The sequence below is a fragment of the Typopeltis vanoorti genome, chromosome 11, assembly GCF_054136105.1.
Source record: "Typopeltis vanoorti isolate ZY-2024b chromosome 11, IOZ_Tvanoo_1.0, whole genome shotgun sequence".
Taxonomy (NCBI): domain Eukaryota; kingdom Metazoa; phylum Arthropoda; class Arachnida; order Uropygi; family Thelyphonidae; genus Typopeltis; species Typopeltis vanoorti.
Window position 1 is genome coordinate 47,105,566 of NC_143559.1, and position 24,409 is coordinate 47,129,974.

At 33.7% G+C, this 24,409-nt stretch overlaps 1 protein-coding gene across 1 annotated transcript; it reads left to right on the forward strand.

Moving 5' to 3' along the window:
* The first annotated feature begins 332 nt into the window (after positions 1 to 332).
* On the forward strand, positions 333 to 23,031 carry LOC150101527 (cytochrome P450 2A9-like). The gene is made up of 8 exons (XM_090400829.1): positions 333 to 578; positions 897 to 1,024; positions 2,486 to 2,592; positions 6,886 to 7,187; positions 8,838 to 8,950; positions 14,534 to 14,789; positions 19,308 to 19,495; positions 22,850 to 23,031. The coding sequence occupies exons 1-8, from the start codon at positions 346 to 348 to the stop codon at positions 23,029 to 23,031; spliced, it is 1,509 nt and encodes a 502-aa protein (XP_090256955.1). The 5' UTR covers positions 333 to 345.
* Positions 23,032 to 24,409: the final 1,378 nt, after the last annotated feature.

Here is a 24,409-nt window from a genome sequence, read left to right on the forward strand (position 1 = left end):
TATGTAATTTTTTAAGATTGCCTTTTATAATTGAGGAAATACATTTTACTTTAACATTTCGAATCTTTTCTTTTTAAAGCATAAAAGTAGGGGCTCTAGCTGAATCCATTTCGATTTCTCCCGCTTATTACGCGATTCCTTTACACTGACCCAATTAAACTAATTTTTCTCGTTAACAATATACGTGCGTGTGTGCGTGTGTGTTTGGCAGCCTTCCAAGGACATGAAACTAGTTTTGAAGGTTACGTATGTCGTCGCGAAATTAAGAGTTTTCCTACTTACACTTTGATAACGACAGCATTCAGAACTTTTGTTTGAATGCTAGCATAGTGTCTGTTTTGTACAATGTCGGCGAAGAACAGCGAAACTTCAGATGATCGTAATAAGAGTATAGTGAATGTAGTAGTTCCGTTAATTCTTTTGTCATGTCTGTTTATTTCCATTGTGATACTTCAAAAGAAAAAGCGTTTACCTCCGGGACCCATTGGATTGCCTTTCGTAGGCTACTTCCCATTTCTTAGTAAGGAAATTTACAAAGACTTTCATCGGTTGTTCCAGAAATATGGAAATGTAATAAGGTGAGTGATCTTTTATTACATTCATTCATAGCAATGGCTCTCTTTTATGAATTTCGTATCATAAAAGTAAAATAGGAATACTGCACATAGTTTTTATATTTTATAACGTTTACACATGCCAGATAGGTATAAAGTCATTTAGAGCAGAGTTAGTGGAACAGTTTATTTTGAAGTCCGTTTAAACACTGATTTGTATAAAATGTTCTATATACTATTTTCTATTTTAAAAATATAAAATAAATTAAATTAAGTTGTCTCTAATTAAAAATAATAAAAGTGACATAATGCAACCATGATTTTCTTTTTCTCCCCTTTTAGCATGTATTTGGGAAGTCGTTTCGTTGTCATACTTGGAGATTTTACATCTTTGAAAGAAGCCTTCACTAAAGATGCATTTCTCGGTAGACCACACGATTCTCCATTTGAAATCCATAAGAATCTTATTGGTGAGTAAAGAAAACAAAATTCTCTCATGCAGTATGATGAAAACGAATGACTTAGAGAATATTTAAATTTGTAAAATAAAAGGAAAAAAATGTAAACACGATTCAGAATTTTATATAAAATTACAAAGAAAAATTCCTAAATGATCTAAAATGCCGAAATTGCGCGTGACAAATTACCCAAACCTCAGTTAATATGAAGAAAAACATGAATGGCATCGAATGCGAATATAAAGAAATCTCTGAAGGAGAAAAATGCGCTTACTGGTCTCACATTCTAATTAAAATATTACATATAAAATGACAATCCATTCTTGTTATACTAAATTTATTTAACATTCTTTATATTCTTCTTTGGAGAATTTTGTATTTGTTTAATATAACTATACCTTGGAGCAGTTTCTTTTAGAAATGTGGTTGGCTGTGCTTTGAATGAAATACTGTAATATTTTGTTAATCTATCTGAGAAAGATGTTTTGCTGTCTTAAACCAATTAGTGATAGCGTATGATAGCTTGGAAAATGTATAAATATCCGTATAATAGCTCATTACTGAATAGGGTACGCATTCATACCCAGATGTTAGTCTGGTTGTGTGTGTGTGTGTGTGTGTGTGTGTGTGTGTGTGTGTGTGTGTGTGTGTTAGAGAGAGAGAGAGAGAGAATTATAATATTCAATTATACATGATAAATAAATAAAATTAATAATAATAAAAATTATTATTATTATTATTATTATTATTATTGTTATTATTATTATTATGGTCGACACCTCCATGGAGTCCTGTTGACTAATCGCAGGAGTTACATCGACACTCAAAACCTAACCAGCACAATGCGGGTCATATCTTGCTTTGAAATTTCTTAGAAATTCTTTGATATTCACTTACAAAGCGCCCACAACATACTCTGACTATTCTTTCTACTCGTTCACTACACTCCAAGTCCGCGCGGTTAGCCTAGTGGCTTTGCGCTTCGCAACCATATGCCCGGGGAAGGAGTGTCCTAAGTTTGATTCCCGTCGCCGACGTGAGGAGCTTAAGGATCTTCCTCAGCCATAACCAAGTTAGCCGGTCTTGGGCGTGGAGAGCAGGTTTCCCCCCCCCCCCCCCAGTTTATCTAGGGTTTTTTCATCCCGCAAGCAGGCAAACCGGCCCCGTGAACACACACGGATCTACAGCCACAAATACTTAACCCCCATGAGGGGGATCAAATCGCCCCAAAAGAGACGCTGGAGAAAAGGGAGGGAACTCCATACGAATAAATAAATAAACCACACTCCAAGCAAAAACTTGCTAACTAAACTCTTTCTTATTTTTAATGTATACTCTCCAGTTCTTTTCACACAGTCAACATACGATTAGTCAGGGGGAGAACCAGGACTATCTCCTATAAAATTACATCAACTTATAAAATGAAATTATATATGAAATAAATATATATATATACAGTATATAAACTTTTAGGGCTCGAATCTCTAAATGGAGAATCGTGGACTGAGCAAAGAAAATTTGCAGTGACTGCTCTGAAGGATTTGGGAATGAACAGACCATGGCTGGAAGATCGCATAAAGGTATTGTTATTATTAATAATCCACAAGCTACATAAAACGCCGCTGCCATCATCACGTACAAATAAAAATATTTATAGAAATAATAGTTTTATATAAAAATATATAAAATGTACATAGAAATAAAAATTGTTTTTAAATGACAAGCTCTCATTCTATAAGCAATTGCCCACGAGTAAATTAAATAACATAAATACTTCTCTTAATTGGATAGTTTTCCCAAGAATCTGTCTACAAATTGTGGTTTCACCGTTTTATGGAACGTTTGTCTAGTTTTAAGTGCACAAGTGATATTTTCGTGGATTTGGTGGTGCTGCAGAAATTACATAAAATTACAAATGAAGATTATTCTAGAAATATTATTAATTATAAAATACATATTCAAATTTTCTTACTATAAATATTTGTTTTTTTATTAAACTATTTCTCTTTCAAAACTTTTTTCTTACATTTTGTATTTTAAAATGTAAGAAAAGACATTTTCTTGTTCCACCTTTGGCTTGAACGACACCCAAATTCTGAAATTTCATTCGAAAGGCTGATGCAGCAACGCAGCTTCATTATCAAACGCAAGGTATTTAGTGAACTTGAGCTGGAAGCACTGAAACTTCAAGCTGTAAAAGGAGACCGTACTGACCCTGAAGTGACCAAGAATATGAATGGAGCAGACTCAGATTCCAAGATGCAGAATGCTGAAAATTTTGAAAATATACAAATAGTTGAAAGGAAGCTATCAAATAATGAACAAGAACTTGCAAGAAAAATTATCGAGCAAATGAACACCAACCAGGAACGAGTTAGGCTTCCAATATTGAGACAAGTACCTCAACAAAAACTGAAAGAACTCCTACAAGAGGCCAATAAAGCTGCAAGGGATATTCCTACTGGAACTATTGGGCAAACGAATCAACTTATGTACTCAATAGCCTGCGTCGTAATATCTGAATTAGGATATAAGATTAGTGAACGCAAAAGCAGTAATGCTCAGGAACCAAAATGGAAGCATCGACTGGAGAATAAAATTCTTAAACTCAGAGCAGACGTGAGCAATTTGAAAAACCTTAAGGAAAAGAAGCTGAAAAACACAAAAATCCGAAATAATCTCATAAAGAGATATAATACTGAAACACAACCTATTGATGAAGTATTAGAGGAAGTGAAACAAAAAATAGTTGCAGTTGCAGCTAAAATAAGAAGATACAGTGCACACATTGAATAGTACAAGCAAAATTCGATGTTTCACGCATCTCAGCACCAGTTTTACAAGAAAATTGATTGCTGCAGGAATGATAACCTTAAATAAAATATAAATATAAATACCAGAGACAAAGAAAATACACTAACGTTTTGGAAAAACTTGTGGGACAACCCTAAGAGGCACAATAACAAGACAAAATGGATTGAACAAATTCCGAACAAATCTCAAGAACAAAAATGAACCAAATGAACTGAAAATAACAACTGCAATGGTTGAAAAGCAAGGCTAAAAAAAATAAAAAATTAGTCAACACCCAGGAAGGATGAATTACATGGCTACTGGTTGAAATATCTAACAGGCTTATATGAAAGACTTGCTAACCAATTTTATGATGTTTTAGAAGGAAAATGCAAAGAAGAGTGGCTCACAGTAGGGAAAACGTTTTTGATCATAAAGGATAAAGAAAAAGATCCAAACCCAGAAAACTTCCGACCAATAACCTGCCTGCCAACAACTTTTAAGCTACTCACAGGCATACTAGCTGATAAAATATACAGCTATCTTAAAGCAAATTCTCTTCTCCCAATTGAACTAAAAGGTAACAGCAAAAATTCAAGCGGCACAAAAGACCAATTGCTGATTGATAAAACGATTCTTAAAACTTGCAAACGTAGAAAAACCAACCTTCATATGGCTTGGATAGATTATAAAAAAGCGTTTGATTCGGTGCCTCATAGTTGGATTTTGAAATGCACAGAACTATTCAGTATTAGAGAAAACGTATAAAAATTTTTGCAATCCAACATGAAAAACTGGAAAACAACGTTAGTTATAAATAGAGAAGAAATTGGAGCGGTAAACATAAAAAGGAGCATCTTTCAAGGAGACTCATTATCTCCTCTATTGTTTATATTGTCATTGATCCCCTTAACTGGAATTTTTAATAAAACTGCTCATCGTTATCAAACTGCGCAAAAGAGTGAAAAGATATCTCACGTTTTATACATGGACGATCTGAAGTTCTATGCAAAATCAGAGAATGAACTCAACTCGGATCGTTGCTAAACACTGTGCACATATTCAGTCAAGATATATCAATTGATTTTGGCTTAGACAAATGTGCAATTGCTGGAATAACAAGAAGAAAGTTTGAAGATATGAACAAAATCGAGCTGCTCAATGGTGAAATAATCAAGGCAATAAAATTCGAAGACCGCTACAAATATTTGGGAATTTTAGAAGCATCACAAATTCTGCACAATAAGATCAAAGATAGAACTAGAGCGGAATACATAAGACGATTAAGAAAACTCCTTAAGTCAATGCTTAATGCTGGAAATTTGATAAAAGCAATTAATACCTGGGCCATACCTGTTCTGAGATATTCAGCAGGCATTTTTGAATGGACCCAGCTAGAGATGGAAGATTTAGATAAAAAAACTCGAAAATTAATGACAATGCACCATGCCCTCAATCCTCGCAGTGACATTGATAGGCTCTATCTATCACGCAAAAAAGGAAGTAGAGGATTATTACAAGTGAAGCAAGTTATTGAAGAAGAAAAACGAAATTTAAATGATTATCTGCAGCAAACAACGGAAAAATTTCTAATTGAAGTAAGGAAAGAGGGTTTATTTAAACCCATGGAGACAAAATTGAAATACGAAACCAACCAAGTAAAAGTGAGTACTGAAAGATGGAAAAAAAAGACATTGCATGGAAAATACTTTCACAGCATAGAGGACAGCGCTGACAGCAACTTGACCTGGCAATGGTTGAGAAATGGAGCACTAAAGAAAGAAAGAGAAACAGTAATTTTTGCAGCACAAGAACAGGCCATTAAAACCAACGTTATGAAAGCAAAAATAAAAAAAATCAAGAAGACAATAAATGTAGATTGTGCAAAAAAAAGGAAGAAACGGTAGACCACATTATAAGTGGATGCAGCAAAATCGCACAAATTGAGTACCGTAAAAGGCATGATAACGTAGCTAAGATAATCCACTGGCATTTATGTAAAAAGTATGGGTTTGAAGTATCTAAAGACTATTGGAAACATTAAGTTCACCAGAAAGTGGTTGAGAATGAAAAAGCTAAAATACTCTGGGATTTCAAAATCCTGACTGACAAAAGCTTGGAATGTAACACACCCGATATCACAGTGGTTGAAAAAATTGGAAACAAGTGTGTTACGTTTATCGAAATATCAGTACCAGGAGATAGTCAGATTGACAACAAAGAAAATGAAAAAATTACAAAATATCGTGATTTGCAAATCTAAGTTGTACGAATCTGGCAAAAGGAAACGAAAGTTGTTCCCATAATAATAGGTGCCTTTGGAATGTAAGCCTTTTCTATATATATATATATATATATATATATATTATATATTCTAACACTGCGATGAAATTCTTCTCCCAGCGAAAGGCAATCACAAACATCCATTCCAACAGCAGGATTCCAACCCACAGGCTGTTGTTTGGAGAAGGGATACGCTAATCACTAAGCCGAATTACAGCCGAAGCAACTAAGGCTATGAGATAAATTCTTGCATTATAAAGCGGAACATATCACTGCTAACTTTGCAGTATAGTATAGCACGGTAGTGCAATACGGCTCCATACTGCATTGTAAACATACAATGTCATCAGCAACTTGTAAGTTTACAGTTCGTTAAATTCTTACTGTGATATTTAATTTTGAAAAATTAAAGTAGGCACCATTCCAGTTACATTCGCTTTTTTTATTCAGTTTTTTGAACAAAATTTTGTTTATGGTATCATTATTGTTTTTGAACTAGAAACAGAACATTTGGAAACAAATGTTCTATTTTCATTTATTGTTAATGAAGTAAATTACTGGTCTGTTTGTTTTACTTTGTACACTTATACATTGTGTATGGCATTTATTAAATTAAGGAGACGATTAATTTGCCATTTACTTAACATTAGGCAGCTGTATTTAGTCGTCAATTGCTTATTGCATACTATGCGCGCGGAATCTCTAGGAATAATATAATGCTATATTAACAAAAGCGAAGTATAAGCTTGCGTGAATATGTACTGCGATTAACAGTTTCTCTATTTTTCTGTTTTAAGGATGAAATTATTTATTTTATTGGGAAACTTAAAGAACACAGAGGTAAGCCAGTGTACGTGGACAGGTTCATAACTGAGAGTGTGTCCAACAACATTACACCGCTTATATTTGGCAAACAGTTGCAATATGGAGATCCAAAACGCATTCTCTTGGACGAAGCTCTCCGTGACTTAACAAAGTTTATCACAAAGGTCAACATTGGCGCCTTCTTTCCAATGTTGAAAAAATTTTTAATGTTCATCAAAGCTGCTGGTTACGAAAAAATTCTTCAACAACAAAAGAGTTTAATCAAATTCGTTCAGTAAGTATTTCTTTTTATAATGCTAGAATGAAATGACCTATTATGAAATTCATAATAATTCAGCATTTATTCATTTAATGTGTACTAAACTTTCAACATGAATTAAACAAATTTTGTTATAATCCACCAAAAATCTCAAATTTTGGAATTTTAATGGATCTCCAAAAATATAAGAAAAATCAATGAAATAAAATAAATATTCAATAATTAATGAGATGATAAAATTGTTTACTAGTTAAAAAGATTGCCGATTAATAAAAATAGTATTGTTTAAAATAAAACACCATTTATTTTCATATTACTAAAATATATTAATATTAAATTACATATTAAAAGTACCTTTATATGGCCTGCGTCCTGCGTCCTGCAAAAGTACCTTTACTGAGCTGATGAATTTTTCCGATGTTAGCTGCTATATTTATTAACAAAAGAACTAATTTGAACGACATCATATCTACTGATAATAATTTCATTCTAAATTAATACATACACCATTAAACAGCCAAAACATAATGGATCCAGAATGCAACCAGGTTTGCTTTTTAATCCGAATGTACAAAATTTGCACCTTTTCCTGAAATGTCATCTGATGCTGAGATTCTTGTTCATTCATTTGATGTGGAATCTCAGCATCAGATGACATTTCAGGAAAAGGTGCAAATTTTACATTCGGATTAAAAAGCAAACTTGATTTCATTCTGGATCCATTATGATTTGGCTGTTATGTAATGTTATGTTATGTCGAATACGTTAAATGTGTTACAATAAAGCAAGGATTGGTTTCGATGGTGATAATTGATAAGATGCGCACAGTTATTATCAGTATTGTCAGACATCTCCCCGTGTGGTTGCCGGGATAAGAATAGCACCAATGTAGCTAATGCATGTCGTACGAGGCGACTAAAATTGGTACCCTTGGAGGGTAATGGATGACAATGCTGTAGCCAATGAAGTTCTAACTGAGGCTCTGCTATTGCTGTTACTCTCTTGCCATGACCAGAGCTTTATATAGCTCAATAACACCTTCTCCTTACACTGTCCTCTACAGATAACGGGGAATATTAAAAGCAATATTGCTTCGCCCCTTTAAGCCAGTCCTTATAAAGACTAGAAGATCAGTATTGTTAGTCTTAAAATATTTTCTAAGAACACCGATAGATGGCAGCATTAGATATTCTGAGCAACCCGCATTTGTGATGTCACCATTGCTGGAAGTGTGCCAAACTATCATTTCAGAAACAAAGAGCTGAGTAATGGATATTTAAGCTTTCCTTTTATAAGAAATAACTCGAGAAATGATGAACCGATATTGAGAAAGCTGAACATGCAAGATTTTGCGAATATTGCATTTTTCTTAAATTAAGGATATATCCATCGTTTAGTAATATTAGTTTTGCAAAAATTCAAATGTTTTGAATATTTATATATTGTTGAAATCTGTGTTATAAATTTTGCCTGGCTGTACGGAAAATGTAAGCATTTTTATGGCGAAATAAATGGTATGACCTTACAGATCAATATAGATGTTTTTTAATGAATATGGATTATAACTTAAAATTAACTTATAAGAAATGTGTTAGCAGTTATTTACTGAATATTTGTTGCATGTTGATTTACTGCTTTACCATTTGCTTTCTATTTTCTACGTAGAGAAGAAATAAAAGAACATAAATCATCCATAGATGTAAACAGCAGCAGGGATTATATTGATGCCTTCTTAGTAGAAATAGAAAAAAGAAAGAAGAAACAGACATCATTTAATGGTAATATATTATTTCTAATGGTTTAAATGTAGAGTGAGCCATCAAAAAAGAAAAAAGATTCACATAAAAATAAAAAGTGTAGAAAAATAAAATATAACCTCCCTTTAATTCACTAAAGTTCACATTGTTCATATACATTTTCGAAATACGGTTGATAAACATCTAAATATATAACATTGTGCTAGTTGGTCACACCTTCCTTGTAGACCATCACTGAGACAAATGGAGGTCCTTTTAATTATATTTTCAATTTTGAAAACAGAGAAGTCCGCTGGTATTAAATCCACAGCACCATGGCAGGTATTAGAACATTGTGATGGATTTCGAGTTAGATATTATTTCACATTTAACGCACAATATGCAACTACATTTGTCATGCAGCAACAGCCATCTGTTGTTCGAGACAGTTAACTCTTCCTCAGCTCATCAGAGAGTACTGCCTGTCGTTTTGGTCGTTCAGAATAGATTTTATAAGAAAAGTCCATAAATATTGAAGCAAACAGGTAACATTATTTTCATTCGAGATTTTTTGCAGTCGAAACTTTTGCTATCTTGGAGATGTCCATCCTATGCTTTGCCGGTTTATTTCTGAGTTGTATTCAAAACACCACGATTCATCACAACTCATCATTCTGTTTCAAATGATACCACTTAAGTTAACCATCTTATAAATTTTTAGAAGATCACGAATACCGTCTCACTAAAGGAATGTCTACGCAAACTGAGGCTACGCAAGGCGCACGTGCTCGTTGAATTGAAAAGAAAGACTCAGTAGTATACCAGTCACTCTGAACAAGATCAAGATCAAGATAAGATAAGGAATCGTGACGTGATTGGTTGACGTCATTGTGGGCGTGGCTTCATGGGTTTGGAATGTTAAGAATTTCCCTGTGGGCATATGTGTCAATGGCTTCAGTTGTGTTTTGGTTCGCATATGTGATTATGGGTGATGGTAGAGATAAGGATTCGTGTTGTGATTGATGGGACACTCTGAACAAGATCAAGATCAAGATAAGATAAGGAATCGAGACGTGAATGTTTGTTGTTGTCAGATGAATATCAGTGACGTCGTTGTTAGTTGTAAATAAGTGACGTTATTGTTTTGAATGGAAAAGGGAGATATATTAGAGATAAGGAATCGTGTCGTGATTGGTGGACATTTTAAACAAGATCAAGATAAGATAAGGAATCGTGACGCGAATGTTTGTTGTTGCTATTGAGTTTGGAATTTCGCTGGGGCCATTGTCTCTCGGGGACATCACATGAATAATTTAATTATATATACTAATGTAACTCAAATACACTTTTTTTTTCTTCTATAAATGATCGTACTAATTTTCCAATACATTTTTGGGGTATTTCTTTAATGTTAAAGGGTGGGAATTCTTAGAGTACGTCGTGATGGCGGTTGTGATTAGGTTTTCTGAATAATTAATTATATATACTAATATAACTCAAACACACTTTTTTTTCCCATAGTTCATCCGTATTTTCTTCTATATTCATAATCTAACCAAGTTCATATTTTATTCATAATTCATCCGAATATTTTGATTTGTCTAAAGTACGATCTTATAGTTCAATAAATAATTTTTTTCTTCTATAGATGGTTCTACTAATTTTCCAATACATTTTGGGTATTTCTTTCCTGTTAAAGTGTGGGAATTCATAGAGAAAGTCATGGTGGGTGTCGTGTTTCGAGTTTTTCTGAATAATTAATTATATACTTAAAAAACCTGCCCTTAAACACACACATACACATTACACATAAAAATTCGCTAATGTATCCATGTTGATACTCTAATATATACCCTATGATTATTCTTATGGAAAAAAAAAACTATTCAGTATTAGAATTACGCTTACCAAAAACATACGAGCAGTTGTTATGTTTAAGTTAAAAAAGTACTTACAGCTTTCCAGATGACTCTTCTAAATACGAATATTCCAAAATAGTTGAATTTTATATCCACAACACAACACAAACACAAAAACCACAAAGAATGAAATTTCTGTAAATACTGTAACCTGAACTAGTTACTTCGTCCTTTAGATTACAGACCGTAGATGCTGTGGTTTCGTCATCTGCAATATCCCCCAGCGAGCGGTTTTCTTCAAAAGGGACATGAGTCACATCCGTAAATTGGGGTATTGTTCAAAAGGTAGCATTTCCTCAAGTTTGGATATTTCTCAAATACTTACATATGACTAAGGGATTAGTATCCACATGTTTGAATGACACATATCCTAAAATTATTCATTCTTCATTACCGTCGGAATTCATTGGTGTAGTAAATTAATGCTTACATTTAATTTTAATTTAGATTACTATCCGATTGGTTCTCTGTATTAATTCTTTCCCACTGTTGCCCAAGCTTGGTGGGAAAGTCTATGCTCCATTTTGTTTAGTTTAAGTGTTATTTCCGGTTTCGAATTCCGATTGTTGTTAGAGTATGGAATTCTGACAAGTGAAATTATTATTATTATTTTTTTTTTTCAAATTGAATGGTTATTTTCTGTATTTTACTTTTAAAGGTCATATTCTAACAGAATAACTGAGCAGAATTAATAAATATATAAAGTGTATGTGAATTTATTTTCCAACACTGTATATTTCTCATTAAGTCTTATCTTAAAGATATATCTCTTATCTGGTCGCCATTTGTTGTACGTAGGCGAGAAATCATGTGTTTTGGTTTGAACTCTTGGTTTCCATTAAAAAATTACCAATATAACTATTAATTTTACCTTCGATTCCTTGTGCTTTTAACCTATTTCTGTAAGTGGAATTTATTTATTTTATTTCTTTTTTTCTTTAGCATTAGTAAATTTTAAGTAACTGATATGAGACAAACAAGGTTTTGAACTCTCTGCATTTGAGGGCTTGCATGAACAAATAAGACTTTTAATTCAATGAATCAAAAAAAAATAAATAAATAAATTCCACTTACAGAAATAGGTTAAAATCACAAGGAATCAAAATATTCGGATGAATTATGAATAAAATATGAACTTGGTTAGTTTATGAATATAGAAGAAAATACGGATGAGCTATGGGGAAAAAAAGTGTGTTTGAGTTACATTAGTATATATAATTAATTATTCAGAAAACCTAATCACAACCGCCATCACGATGTACTCTAAGAATTCCCACCCTTTAACATTAAAGAAATACCCCAAAAATGTATTGGAAAATTAGTACAATCATTTATAGAAGAAAAAAAAATTGTATTTGAGTTACATTAGTATATATAATTAAATTATTCACGTGATGTCCCCGAGAGACAATGGCCCCAGCGAAATTCCAAACTCAATAACAACAACAAACATTCGCGTCACGATTCCTTATCTTATCTTGATCTTGATCTTGTTTAAAATGTCCACAAATCACGACACGATTCCTTATCTCTAATATATCTCCCCTTTTCCATTCAAAACAATAACGTCACTTATTTACAACTAACAATGATGTAACTGATATTCATCTGACAACAACAAACATTCACGTCTCGATTCCTTATCTTATCTTGATCTTGATCTTGTTCAGAGTGTCCCACCAATCACAACACGAATCCTTATCTCTACCATCACCCATAATCCCATACGCGATCCAAAACACAACAACTGAAGCCATTGACACATATGCCCACAGGGAAATTCCTAACATTCCAAACCCATGAAGCCACGCCCACAATGACGTCAACCAATCACGTCACGATTCCTTATCTTATCTTGATCTTGATCTTGTTCAGAGTGACCGGTATACTACTAGACTCTAGAAGTTAAAATGATGATTCAGTTTTTCCAATTCTTTTTAAGGTACACTATGTGTGCAATATAAAACTATTCATAATATGTTTGGAGACGAAACAAAAAATTAGCAACTGCTGATCGATTTTAACAGGTGATTGAGTCACTGGACATGGATCACTGATTAACAAAACTGCTCTCCACTGGCGTCAAGAAATTTAAGGAAAGTTTTTGATTCAGTACCACAAGCATGTGAAGTGTTCTAAAAAGTCAGTTCTTAAATTTCTAAAATTAATTTCGTCAAGCTTTTCGAGGCTAAGGAAGCTAATGATATCATGTATTTATGTCCGTAATATGGTCGCTAAAAGGAAATGTCTGTCTAATAAGAGAAATGATATCCTGTACAGGTATCTATATGTCACCAAAAGAAAGGAACATGAACAGACATCAGTTTTATGGTGGACAGAAGGCAAGACTTCGTTTTAGGCTCATTGAAGTCGTTATCTTCACTCCAGTGTTTAAGGCAACTGGGTTGTAGAACTTGAAGCATATTTGTGCGCTATAAGGTTTGTCAAATGAGTAAGATAATGGAATATACTATATGAACAAATCTATGGCTATAGTTATTAATCTGTGAAAAAAGTCATTTAAGCAAAGGATTTTCCAGATTCTTCTTTGGCACTTATCCAGAAGTGCATGATGGAGGATAAGAGAATAGGTATAAATTTAAACTGGTGGATTGATACTGACAGTTATCTAGATGCGATTCTGTGCCATGGATGAAATAGTGAGACCAAATTGTACTTCTTATCCATGTTATTCAATAGGTGTTACAGAATCTTATCCAGATTTCGCTGGACGTCTATAGACGTCATGACCGTTTTTTTGGGGGGGAGGGGGGGGTCAGGTGGTCCCCTGGAGTGCAGAATTTATAAAGAACACATGGTAGTTTTATAAATTAGAAAACTAACTTCAAGATATATTAGCTTAATGAAATAAGTCGCATCACAAACTGCTTCACCAAATGACAGAGATGTTTGTTTTGCTCACGTCAACATGCTCCACCAAATAAAGTTTTATGTTTAGCAAATTCATGCTTTTTTCGTGCAGACTGGCAGTAAGAATACAGTTGCTTATAAATATAGTAACTTAGTAATTAGTAGTGTTGTTTTCAATACGAGTATGTGAATATAAGCTATTAATTTTAATATTTGTTACTAACAAATAATCTCTGTCAATATCACTTAGAATTTAACTAAGTAAAAAAAAAATGTAATTATTGGAAACAGGTTGTGCTATTTTTATAAACAATGATCTTTAATGTTTAATTCAAGAGCAACTTCCAGTTGGATTGGATTGACTTTAAATCTATAAATCTTGTGATTTATTTTAAATGTTTATAAAATAGATTATTTATATATACAAAAAAAATTGAATTGCAAAAGTTGTATAGTTTAATAAAGTATTATTTAGAAGATACAGTGAAATACAATTTTTATAGATCACACCTTTTATGCAGTGCAGTGCAGTGTGATGGAAAATGGGAATTTTTTTGAACTTTGTTAAAGTTGATGATAAAAAAATATGACAAATATCATACGACATGAACTGGCAGAGCATCAAAGAATGAATATAGAAAGACATTAACTGAAAATATCTTGAAGCACCAATATAAAGAAAGTAGGGTGAAATTAATTTTTGCTATCTAGTATAAAATGAAGATAATTAAACCTCTTAAATAGTAACTACGAATATGTGAATTTTAGTATAATTAAAGTTATACTGTGAAATTAATTTATTCATTCTTCAATAAAGATTTCATTCTTATTCTAGAATGGATGCTTACTTGTAATATCATTGCGTTATACAATGCTGGTTCAGAGACTGTGGGTACAACGATCAACTGGATGATCCTGTTGATGGCTAAATATCCACACATTCAGAGAAAAATTCAAGAAGAGCTGGATGAAGTCGTTGGGAAAGACAGACTTCCTTCATGGAGTGACCATAAGAGAATGGTGTTTACTTATGCCACTATTCTAGAAATTCAGAGGTTTCGCACTGTTATTCCAGTAAATCTCTTACGACGGTAAGGCAGATTATGTACAAGCTACATTATTTACAAAAGTAACAGCAATGTTATAAAAACATGATTTAATTCTTCTTCAACATATAAACTGCACAACATATTATTTAGAATATCATGACATGAAATGTTTTTTTAGTTTTATATCTTTTTCAAATTTTAGCAAAATAATACCAAAACAAGATAGACTTTTATTCTCAAATCATATAAATTGCTAGTCCTTGATGTCCATGAGAGAAGGTCATTTATGCATATGAGAAAGAGCGTGTCAAATAATTTTGGCCCTGAGAAACGTCTGCATTAGAAGAAATTCTAGGGAGAGAACACCGTTAGAGGAATCGCACGAGAGGAGAGAAAACTAGCGATAAAACTACAAATAGTTTAAGACAGGCTATAGCATGGCAATTTCCTGGGCGTAGCTCAATACAAGATCCTTGGAAACTTCAAACAGTACAAGTTTCTCCGTCTTTCCCTGGCACGTATCCAGAGGTGGGTGGGGTAAATAAATTCTGCTGTGGATTTTGAGCACGAAACTCATACTCTTACATAAAGACCAACTGGTTAATAGTTCAATGGCAGATTTTTATCTCCATTTTTGTACTGGAATAAATATTTCTGCATTTTATATACTAATATACTCATGCCAGTTTATGATAGGATGTAGAAATGATAAACGGTAGATATTAATTCAGATGCACATCTCTTGAGTGCAGCTGGATCATACAGTCACCCATTCTATGCCGTTCAAGGTTCTTCTGTGTCTTTCTGGAGGAAGGTAGGAGTCAGAATGCGGAAAGTTGTTCATGGCACAGCAGGAGGTGATTTTTTTTCATCGTATATGCAGAAGATTTTTGATAGATTTACTGTAGGCGGTGAATGTGACTCAAACCACTTGTGTTATGCTTGGCACACCTTTGGAGAACCATCGCTTGGTTCATTGGGCAGAAATCTGAATGAAGGGGAATAACGTAAGCCCTCCTTCCATGATGGTTGATTTTTGTAATATGAAAAAAGTAAGTACCGCAGCGAGTGTGGAAGCAGGAGGATGACCTTAAAAAGGACGTTAACGGATGTCTTCCCACTTGGCGTTGTTTTGATGGCAAAGTGCTTGAGTAAACTTTCTAATTCAGATGAAACTTGTATGAGATTAGGTGGAGTGACCAAGAGGAAAGGTGCCGCACCAGTGTATCATTAAGAACTGATTGAGAAAAGATCTGAAGTAAATGTATGCAAAGAATCTTATATGATTCTATTTGGGAGATGAACAGTATGCTTATAACAACCGGGTGAGTATCTTTTCCAAATGGTTAGCGGAACTGAAATGTGTCTGGATAGTTCCTCGCCGACAATTCATCGGGGAGAAATTCATCGCGGAGATTATTCATCGCTGGAAATTTAATCGTGTGGAACGTTAATCGCACGAAAATTCATCGCGGATATATGTGGAAAAAAAATTCAAATTTATGTATAAAGTTATTCATATTCTTTCTTACTGCAGGCTCTGTAGATGGAATATTAATTGCTACAGAACTGGGATAGGATGGTGAGAGAGATAGAGCACCGTATTTAAGAATATTTGGGGAGAATAGTTACATCCATCTAATGTCGTGGCAATCAATTTTCTAACTGGGATAATGAATAAAAAATAAAGAAAACAATTTGTAACAGATGGAGGCTGGATTTATTTTAAGATTCGGATTTTAATGAATTTATAAAATAATTGTTTGACAAAAATAATTATCGTGAATCAAGTTCTGGGAGCATAAAATATATTGACGGCTAAAATAATTAGCAAAAAATGATAGTGGCATTGTTCTCCGGAGTGATACAATTTTAAGTGAAGAAATATGAAAGTATCTCATATTTGCACTTGCATTAAAGACAATAATTATACGATAAAACAAGTAGCAAAAATAAAACCAACTTGTAGGTAATATAATTTAGATTCCAGTTACCGAGCAAACGGCAAGCAACTTCATTCCTGGCAATAGGTAACTGGATGTAGTTACGTACGCGAGGTAATCTGGTTAAGTGTTCTCGTCAGCGTGAAGGATTATCGTACCTTCTAATGGATATCAGAGTCAAATGCACTTGATATCTATGTTTTTCAAACAGGTGGTCTGACTCGTATCCAGGATTTGCTTGACGTATATATACGTACTAGCCGGTTGGGAGGTTACCTCTGAGTGGCTCGTGGTCGAAAAAATTGCAGCTTAGGTCGCGTGTCCAAGAGATACATTCATTACTAGTATGTACTGAAATACTATTAAACTTTCAAAATATAATACATGATGGTTATTTATTTTCAGTTAAAGCGAAACCAATACTATACTGACAACGGAGTTAGGGGTATCTCTCAAATACAATTTGCTATCACATATCTCTTTCACTTTCGCATTCGACTCTATCATTCTCATCATCGGACTCGAGTAACATTCGCTGAATCTCTTCAACATCTGATGGATTATCCTGTCGAAATATTCTTCCAGCCATTTTCGACGATAAATAAAAAAAAAAAAAAAAAAAAAACTAAACCAATGCTATACTGACATCGGAGTCAACGGTATCTCTCAAATACAATTTACTATCTATATCATTCACCTCTACATAACACGTGTTAAACCAAACTGACTTCACTTTTCTAGCGAATCACCCTTTCAGTAAATTATTTCTGCGATGATTTTTCCTGCAATGAATTTTCTCTGCGATAATTTTTACTCTCGATGAATTTTCCCTGAATTTTACCGGCGATGATTTTTTCTCTCGATGAGTTTTCCCTGCGATGAATTTTCCCTGCGATAATTTTTCCTCTCGATGAATTTTCCTCCTCGATGAATTTTCCCTGAATTTTACCGGCGATGATTTTTTCTCTGGATGAGTTTTCCCTGCGATCAATTTTCCCGCGGTGAATTGTCAGCACGAGCGATGAATTGCCGGCGATGAATTGTCCGTGAACCATATTGAAAAACGGAGCTATCAGTCACCAAGAAAGACATGAAGGCACTTTTCGATAGGTGGATTGTATGAAATACGCTTCAAGGATATCAAATCCGCTTCAACTTTTTTTGTAACGAATATCGAACTACGCAAAAGCACGGATATCATACTGTACCAGTGGCAGAATGAATTACAGTGCAATTTGGACATCTGAGATGTTACTGAAGTAGTTGTTCTAGCTGTAGATTAGGGTTAGAAGAAAAACAATAGGTCAGATTTGAATGTCTGCAGTCGGTGGCAACACACATTATTTGGGTTAATATTTATATTGAAAGAGAAACGAACGTGGAAGTGGTAATGTCGCTTTCTTGAGTTCTTTTCTTTTAATTTCTGAAGATTCGAGAGATGTTTTTAATCAAAGTTCACCTGTCTCTACTTGAGTCGTCTGGTGAAGGATTAGACATGAAACAAAGGACAGAGAACATGCAGTGAAAGGAGATTGATTCCCTAAGACATGTCGCTTGCAGGGAGCATCCGGCCTTCTTGCCACATCATGGTCTCGACAGTGTCCACTCCTCGTATCATTACATAGCCTCTGGGCAAACATAATCTGATGTAAAGATGGCAGTGAATTATGTAGTTGATCGGAAAGCCTTCTAACACGTTACTGTTAGGTTTGGTTTCTTATACAATCTAGCGACCTGTTTATCTGTTTTATTGTTGTACGAAAATAGTGAAAGATCTGATTATTTACGATATGCTTGGCATTCCCTTGAAAGTTATCATTCACACTGCAAATCTGAGTGGTGGGGGGGGGGGGGGCAGAAGCCAGATCTGAAGACTAAACATGGCATCAGTTACTTCAGATTTTTAATACGAAGGTATTAAAAATCTGAAAATTGGTGGTGGTTTTTCACCTGGCGATGAAGGTAGAAGGAAATGCCAAATGCCTTACAAAATATACAATCCACCAGTAGGTAAAATTGATATTTCTTCTAATTCTGAAGGCATTATCGTTTATACACACACATCCTGGGTTCTTTTTATGGAGTCAAAACTGTTTCTAGTAGTTGATCTACAGTCAGCGGCAAATAAAAAAGGAAGTTTTCATAATATTTCAAGGTAAAATCTAAAACAGATCGCTACATTTACAACACTTCTACATTTAATTGAATTTCATAAAGAAGTATACTTTTTAATGTGTTTGAAACTATCATATCAATAATATCTTGCTTGGATTTTTGCTTCCTTTTTGCTTCCATGCTTTGCTAATTATTTTAATTGTGTATTCGATGTGTTTATTACGTCATCAGTATTGTTTACACTCTTGCTATCACTCAGCAGCTTTATCTCTAAAAACGTCCCACAAATTTTAATATCTCTTTCAGATATAATGAAATTAGACTGTTTACAATGCACGTGTATATCGTATTCATCTATATACCACATTTTTGCTGAGTGTAATCAATAGTCTTCCTATTCAAGTATTAGTTTTATGTGATCGTATTAAAGATATACTTTTATTTCACTCTTAGATATATACTCAACTCATTGAGCAAAAATAACTCAAGATTTATTTTGTAGGACAACAGTTGATACCAGTGTCGCTGGATACAGAATTCCCAAAGACACTATCGTAATTGCAAATTTTTGGTCGATTCATAAAGATCCATATTACTGGGAAGAACCAGAAAAATTTATGCCTGAAAGATTCATTTCGCCCAATGGAGAGAGGATCATCAATCAAGAGGGATTAGTTCCTTTTTCTTACGGTAAGACTTTGTTTTCCTATACACACTATTCATTTATTGATATGAAGTTTTATTTATGACAATTATTTCGTTTGGTAAACTAACATAAATATTCGGAAGATTACGATGATAGGTCTCAATTCATACATATTGTATATCGTCGAATTGAACTAGAGTTCCTCTTTCTATAGAATTTTTCTTATACTCTGCATAACATATTGCTCAGCCTGGGTGAATGGTAGGTGCTGACCTTCTCGCAAATGAACAAGTTACCTATTCTTGGACAATGTCCATAGCATTTAAAATCACAGGTGATTTAAGTGCTGTGGACATTGTCCCTGGTGTGGATGATAATTGCTTTTTTAACACGTAAGATAAATGTGCTGAAAGGCATGTTGAAGAAGAGATAAATACCTGTTTCTCTAATCTGCTGAAATGGAATTCGTAGAGTTTTGTTGTAGTAAGCAGGATGTTGTACAATATCCTTCACTATACCATGTCTACATTGGGTATAGTGCACTTTGTTTCAAAACTGAGTTGCATCTAAATGTTTGCAAGGTGAAGGAGTATGAAGGTAGATGAATATACAAAAACTAAGATGGTATACATTGATGTGAGGAAATGTTATATTTTCTTCATTTTGACAGAAAGAAACGGTAGAGAGTTCGTTGGATTTTTCCTTGCGATATTGGGAGACTTCATGACGATCGTTTGAGCCTTTGCGATATTACACTTTTTTGCTTTGAGATTTTTAGCATTTGGCATTTGAAGGTTTTTTTCAAGTTGTTTCTGAAGATGTACTCCTGTGGTTTTTATTCCTGTTTCAGATCCAGGCAGGAAATAAAGGTGTTAGCCACTTGTGGAACATTATGTTTCTGTTTGAAATAGTGGTTCTATAACAAGAGCTACTTGTTCATCCAATTAATGTTTGATGAAGTTCTATCACCGAAGAGCATCTCGATAGAATACAGGTAGTTTTGGAAGTGATGGTCCAGTAATAACCGTTTGCTGGATTGTTGAATGCATGAATCCTTTGGTGAATGCTTTCAGATTGTGATCGACAGTTATAGGTACGATTGGTTAGAAGTGTTTTGATAAGAAATATGATCCTGAAGGTTTTATTGTCAAGAAAAAGTGGGCACTGTTATCTCTTGTTAAATGATTTTCGGGGATTGAGTAGGATATCCAGCAGGTTGGTTTTCTTCCAAAGAAAATGTATCATTGTCTTTCGGATCTGTTTGAGGAAGAATCAAGTGGCATCACCATTTGAATTCGTGCCAGGAGGCTAGCCCTCTACTGATGAATGTTGCAGCGTATGTTGTTCCATCTTCCACAAAGATGGAACAACATACGCTCAGTATGTTGTTATATTGTTATGTGCGTATGTTGTTACATACGCACAATACGCTGTAATGTGCATCATTACAGCGTTGATGCACACACTAGCATCTGTGCTAATGTGTCTAGTTGAGTGAATTATTGATTTAGATATTGTTAGGTTCCAACATAATACAAGTCGGCTACCTTAATAAAATCAAGTATGTCGAAGAAGTAATTTTCAACAAAGACCACAATGAATTAGACGAAGGCTGAGTTAAAATATTGTAAAGGACGCTTTTAAAGATATTATCAATAAATCAGAAGATTAATGGTATCTGTCTGTTTTTTTTTGTTCAGAGATCCTTAATTAATTATATTAATGGTCTTTGTATGCTCATTTTATCGTATTACAGGTACAATTATGAAAACAGAAGAATGTGTCAATACGAAAGAATTACAAGTACTTCACGATTATTATGCTTACATATCTCTTACAACTCTATCAGTAACTCGTCAGTATTCTACAGCATGATAATGTTATCATAAACGACATGAACACTGAATTGCTAGGAGACAGCAATTTAAATTGACTTATTAGCTACGTATGATGTTGATCAAACAGAACTAATCAAAGAAGAGAAATCGATTATTGGGAATTGTGTTTCGATCATGCATTCGTCAGAATATGAATTACAAATAAAATCCAAGGAGTTAAAGTTACCGACCACAGATCACTTTCCATTAGTTGTCCAAATTCATTTGCAATATGTATTCAAATACACTAAAATTACAGCGTAATTTTTAGTGTATTTAGTACCCTTGGAAAAATAAAACAAAATAGAGTATTTTAAGCATTTTAAAACAAATTATTTTTTAAAACAGAAAAAATATTTAAAACTTAAATTATTTTGAAAACATAACAAAACAATATTTTGTAACCAGAAAACATTGTAAAAAACATAAACTACACGGCATTTCTTAGGAATAGAAAAAAAAATGAAGCCAATGTTGGCGATGGTTGTTGCGGATTATAAAAGTGTCAAATACTGAAATTAAACAACTTAATTTTACTTCTACAAAGAAATAATAAAGGCAAGTAAACCCATGGATAACAGAAAAAAAACAATAAGCTACATAGAACGAGAGATAAGCCATATGAAAAAAAAAAAACACTAAACTAGCGTCGTAATGAATAACTATGAGCTCAAATTCAAGGACCACGTGCATAAATTCACATGAATCAGTTCGGTTTTGTTTATAATCCATATCAATGACTTCTCTACCGTACAGGTATCAATTGAAGATAAACTTTTCGGTTGCTTTCTGATGAAAGCAACCCAAAACGTGAAGTTGATTTGACAGGAATTTGATCTTAGTGTCGTTGAACATTATAAGATTAGTCGTAATTTGTTCAAAATAAGTATAGATATTTAGAAAGGGACTTTAGAAATAGCACAGTAGTCTATTAGCTGATGTGAATGCTCGTATCGTGTATATTATAGTGTTATATTGCTTGTAACAGACTACTTTTGCATGATGCGTTACTTTGCTCACTGTGTACATGCGTGTTTGATCTTTAAACATTTACGAATTCTAAAGAAAATGTATCTCTTGAGTTTACACATACTGATGAGGTAGTATTATTATTTTGAAAAATTTTGAAATAATACGAAATATAAAATATAAAATTAAATATATATAAATCTATGCTTTAATCTGTTATATGCATCTGCCTATTGGTTTGTTTTATGGAAGTAAAAAAAAAATACTTGTGGACTGATAACATTGCGTTTATCAACAAAGGGGTTGCATCTGCAAAGCAAATTTCACAGGTAGGGACAATTTATTTCTCGTTAAATCGCACTAACTTCATTTCATATATCTGGACTAAAACTGTATTGTTAATGTTTTCAATTCTCCTTCAAATTTAGATGTTATAATTATAAAATTATATTGTCATTGTTAAAAATATCTTTAATAATTGGATAGTCTCTTTATTTATTTATTTATTTATCAATTAAGCAGATTATTTTAATTTATATTTGTGTTTTCTAGGAAAGAGATCCTGTCCGGGAGAAGGATTCGCCATGGTTGAAATATTTCTCTATACAACTTTGCTTCTGCAAACCTTCACCATTAAAGCACCCAAAGGACAACGTTTAGACCTCGAAGGGACATTTGAAGTTTTTGTTCATCCTAAACCATATGAAGTATGTTTCCACACCAGAGAAGAATAAATGATTTTTGTACATATCGCTAAATAAAATGTTTCAAATTTTATTTTATTCAGACTTTATGATTCAATTAATGCGAGATATTTATTATGTAGTGGCATTAACAAATGTTTAAACATTAGGTAGTCTTAATGCAGGTCAATTTAGAGCTATTATAGAAACGGAAGATTTCATAGACACGCAGCTCTACTTTCCTGGGAAATATCAATTATTATTTAATACGACAAGTCCCAGTGCATAAAAAAGTAATCAAAGTAAAAAAAATTATCAACAGATCAGCATCTCCGGAGTATTTTTAAGATCCAGGCTTTGTGGTGGCCAGGGAACATTACCCGAGAACCACTGTGAACAATTCTTGAGCAGTAGGCGGTCGCATTGTCGTCCGTGAAAAAAAATTGCTACCTGCTGGATTAAATGTCATCAACATTGCAGGATGGACTTGATCTCGACAATGTAAATATTTCTTAGAGAACACTGGACCGTCCAGAAATATCAAGAGGTTTTAGTTCTGTACTAACAGAGATTCTCCAAATCATGACACTACCTCAAGAATCTTGAGTTGTGTTTACAAGGCGAGTTGAGTTCATTGCTTCATGGGACTTCAGCTAAACTCTCTGACTAACGTCGGTACAGAACGAGGTGTACCGTGACTCGTCGGACCACATGACGTTTCCATTCTTTCAGTGTCCAGTAGCGTTTTTCCCGACAGTATTGGAGACGAAGTTTTCGGTTCTTCACAGAAATCAGTGATTTCCTTATAGATATGTGATTGTCAATACCGATCGTCTTTAATTTCCGGCGCATAGTATTATACAGTGGCATATGGATGGGGAACAGTCTTTATTAAATGTTTTTCTCAATTACTGAACACAGAAAGTTCTGTTTCTGTACACAAACCCTCATAGACTACTGCGATCTCGTTTTCTGACAGACTGTCTTAGCCTCTTAGACAAGCAAGTTCGGTTGCTTTTTCCACTGATTAAACTTTTGCGATATCTCACTTTTGAGAAAGTGGGCAGCTCTGCTATTTTCAAAATCATGGCTCCATAATATTGCATTCTTAAATAGTTGCCTAAATATGGTGACGTATCTGACCAAGTATTTTGCATATACACTACATAAGTCACTTTTACGTACATCTGCATGGAGATTTCTACTTCAGTAGCCAGCATGTGTATATTTCAAACATTCTAAGGATGCATTTTTTGTAAAAAAATCACTTGAATTTCAAGCTTTACAGCTGCACTGCCATTTAAATGTGATATAGTTGAGTAAAACTTTCTACATCTACGTATCAGTTACGTGTCGTGAAAATTGTAATTACTGGAGATGAATGTCATCTATTAGCCCATGTCGTTGTCAATAATAATATTGCAATCCA

Excerpts from the sequence above, each read along its gene's own strand:
- LOC150101527 (XM_090400829.1), top strand. The coding sequence starts at position 346 with ATGTCGGCGAAGAACAGCGAAACTTCAGATGATCGTAATAAGAGTATA. Across the intron at positions 2,593-6,885 it reads GGCTGGAAGATCGCATAAAG|GATGAAATTATTTATTTTAT; the intron begins GTATTGTTATTA and ends TTCTGTTTTAAG. Across the intron at positions 14,790-19,307 it reads CCAGTAAATCTCTTACGACG|GACAACAGTTGATACCAGTG; the intron begins GTAAGGCAGATT and ends TTTATTTTGTAG.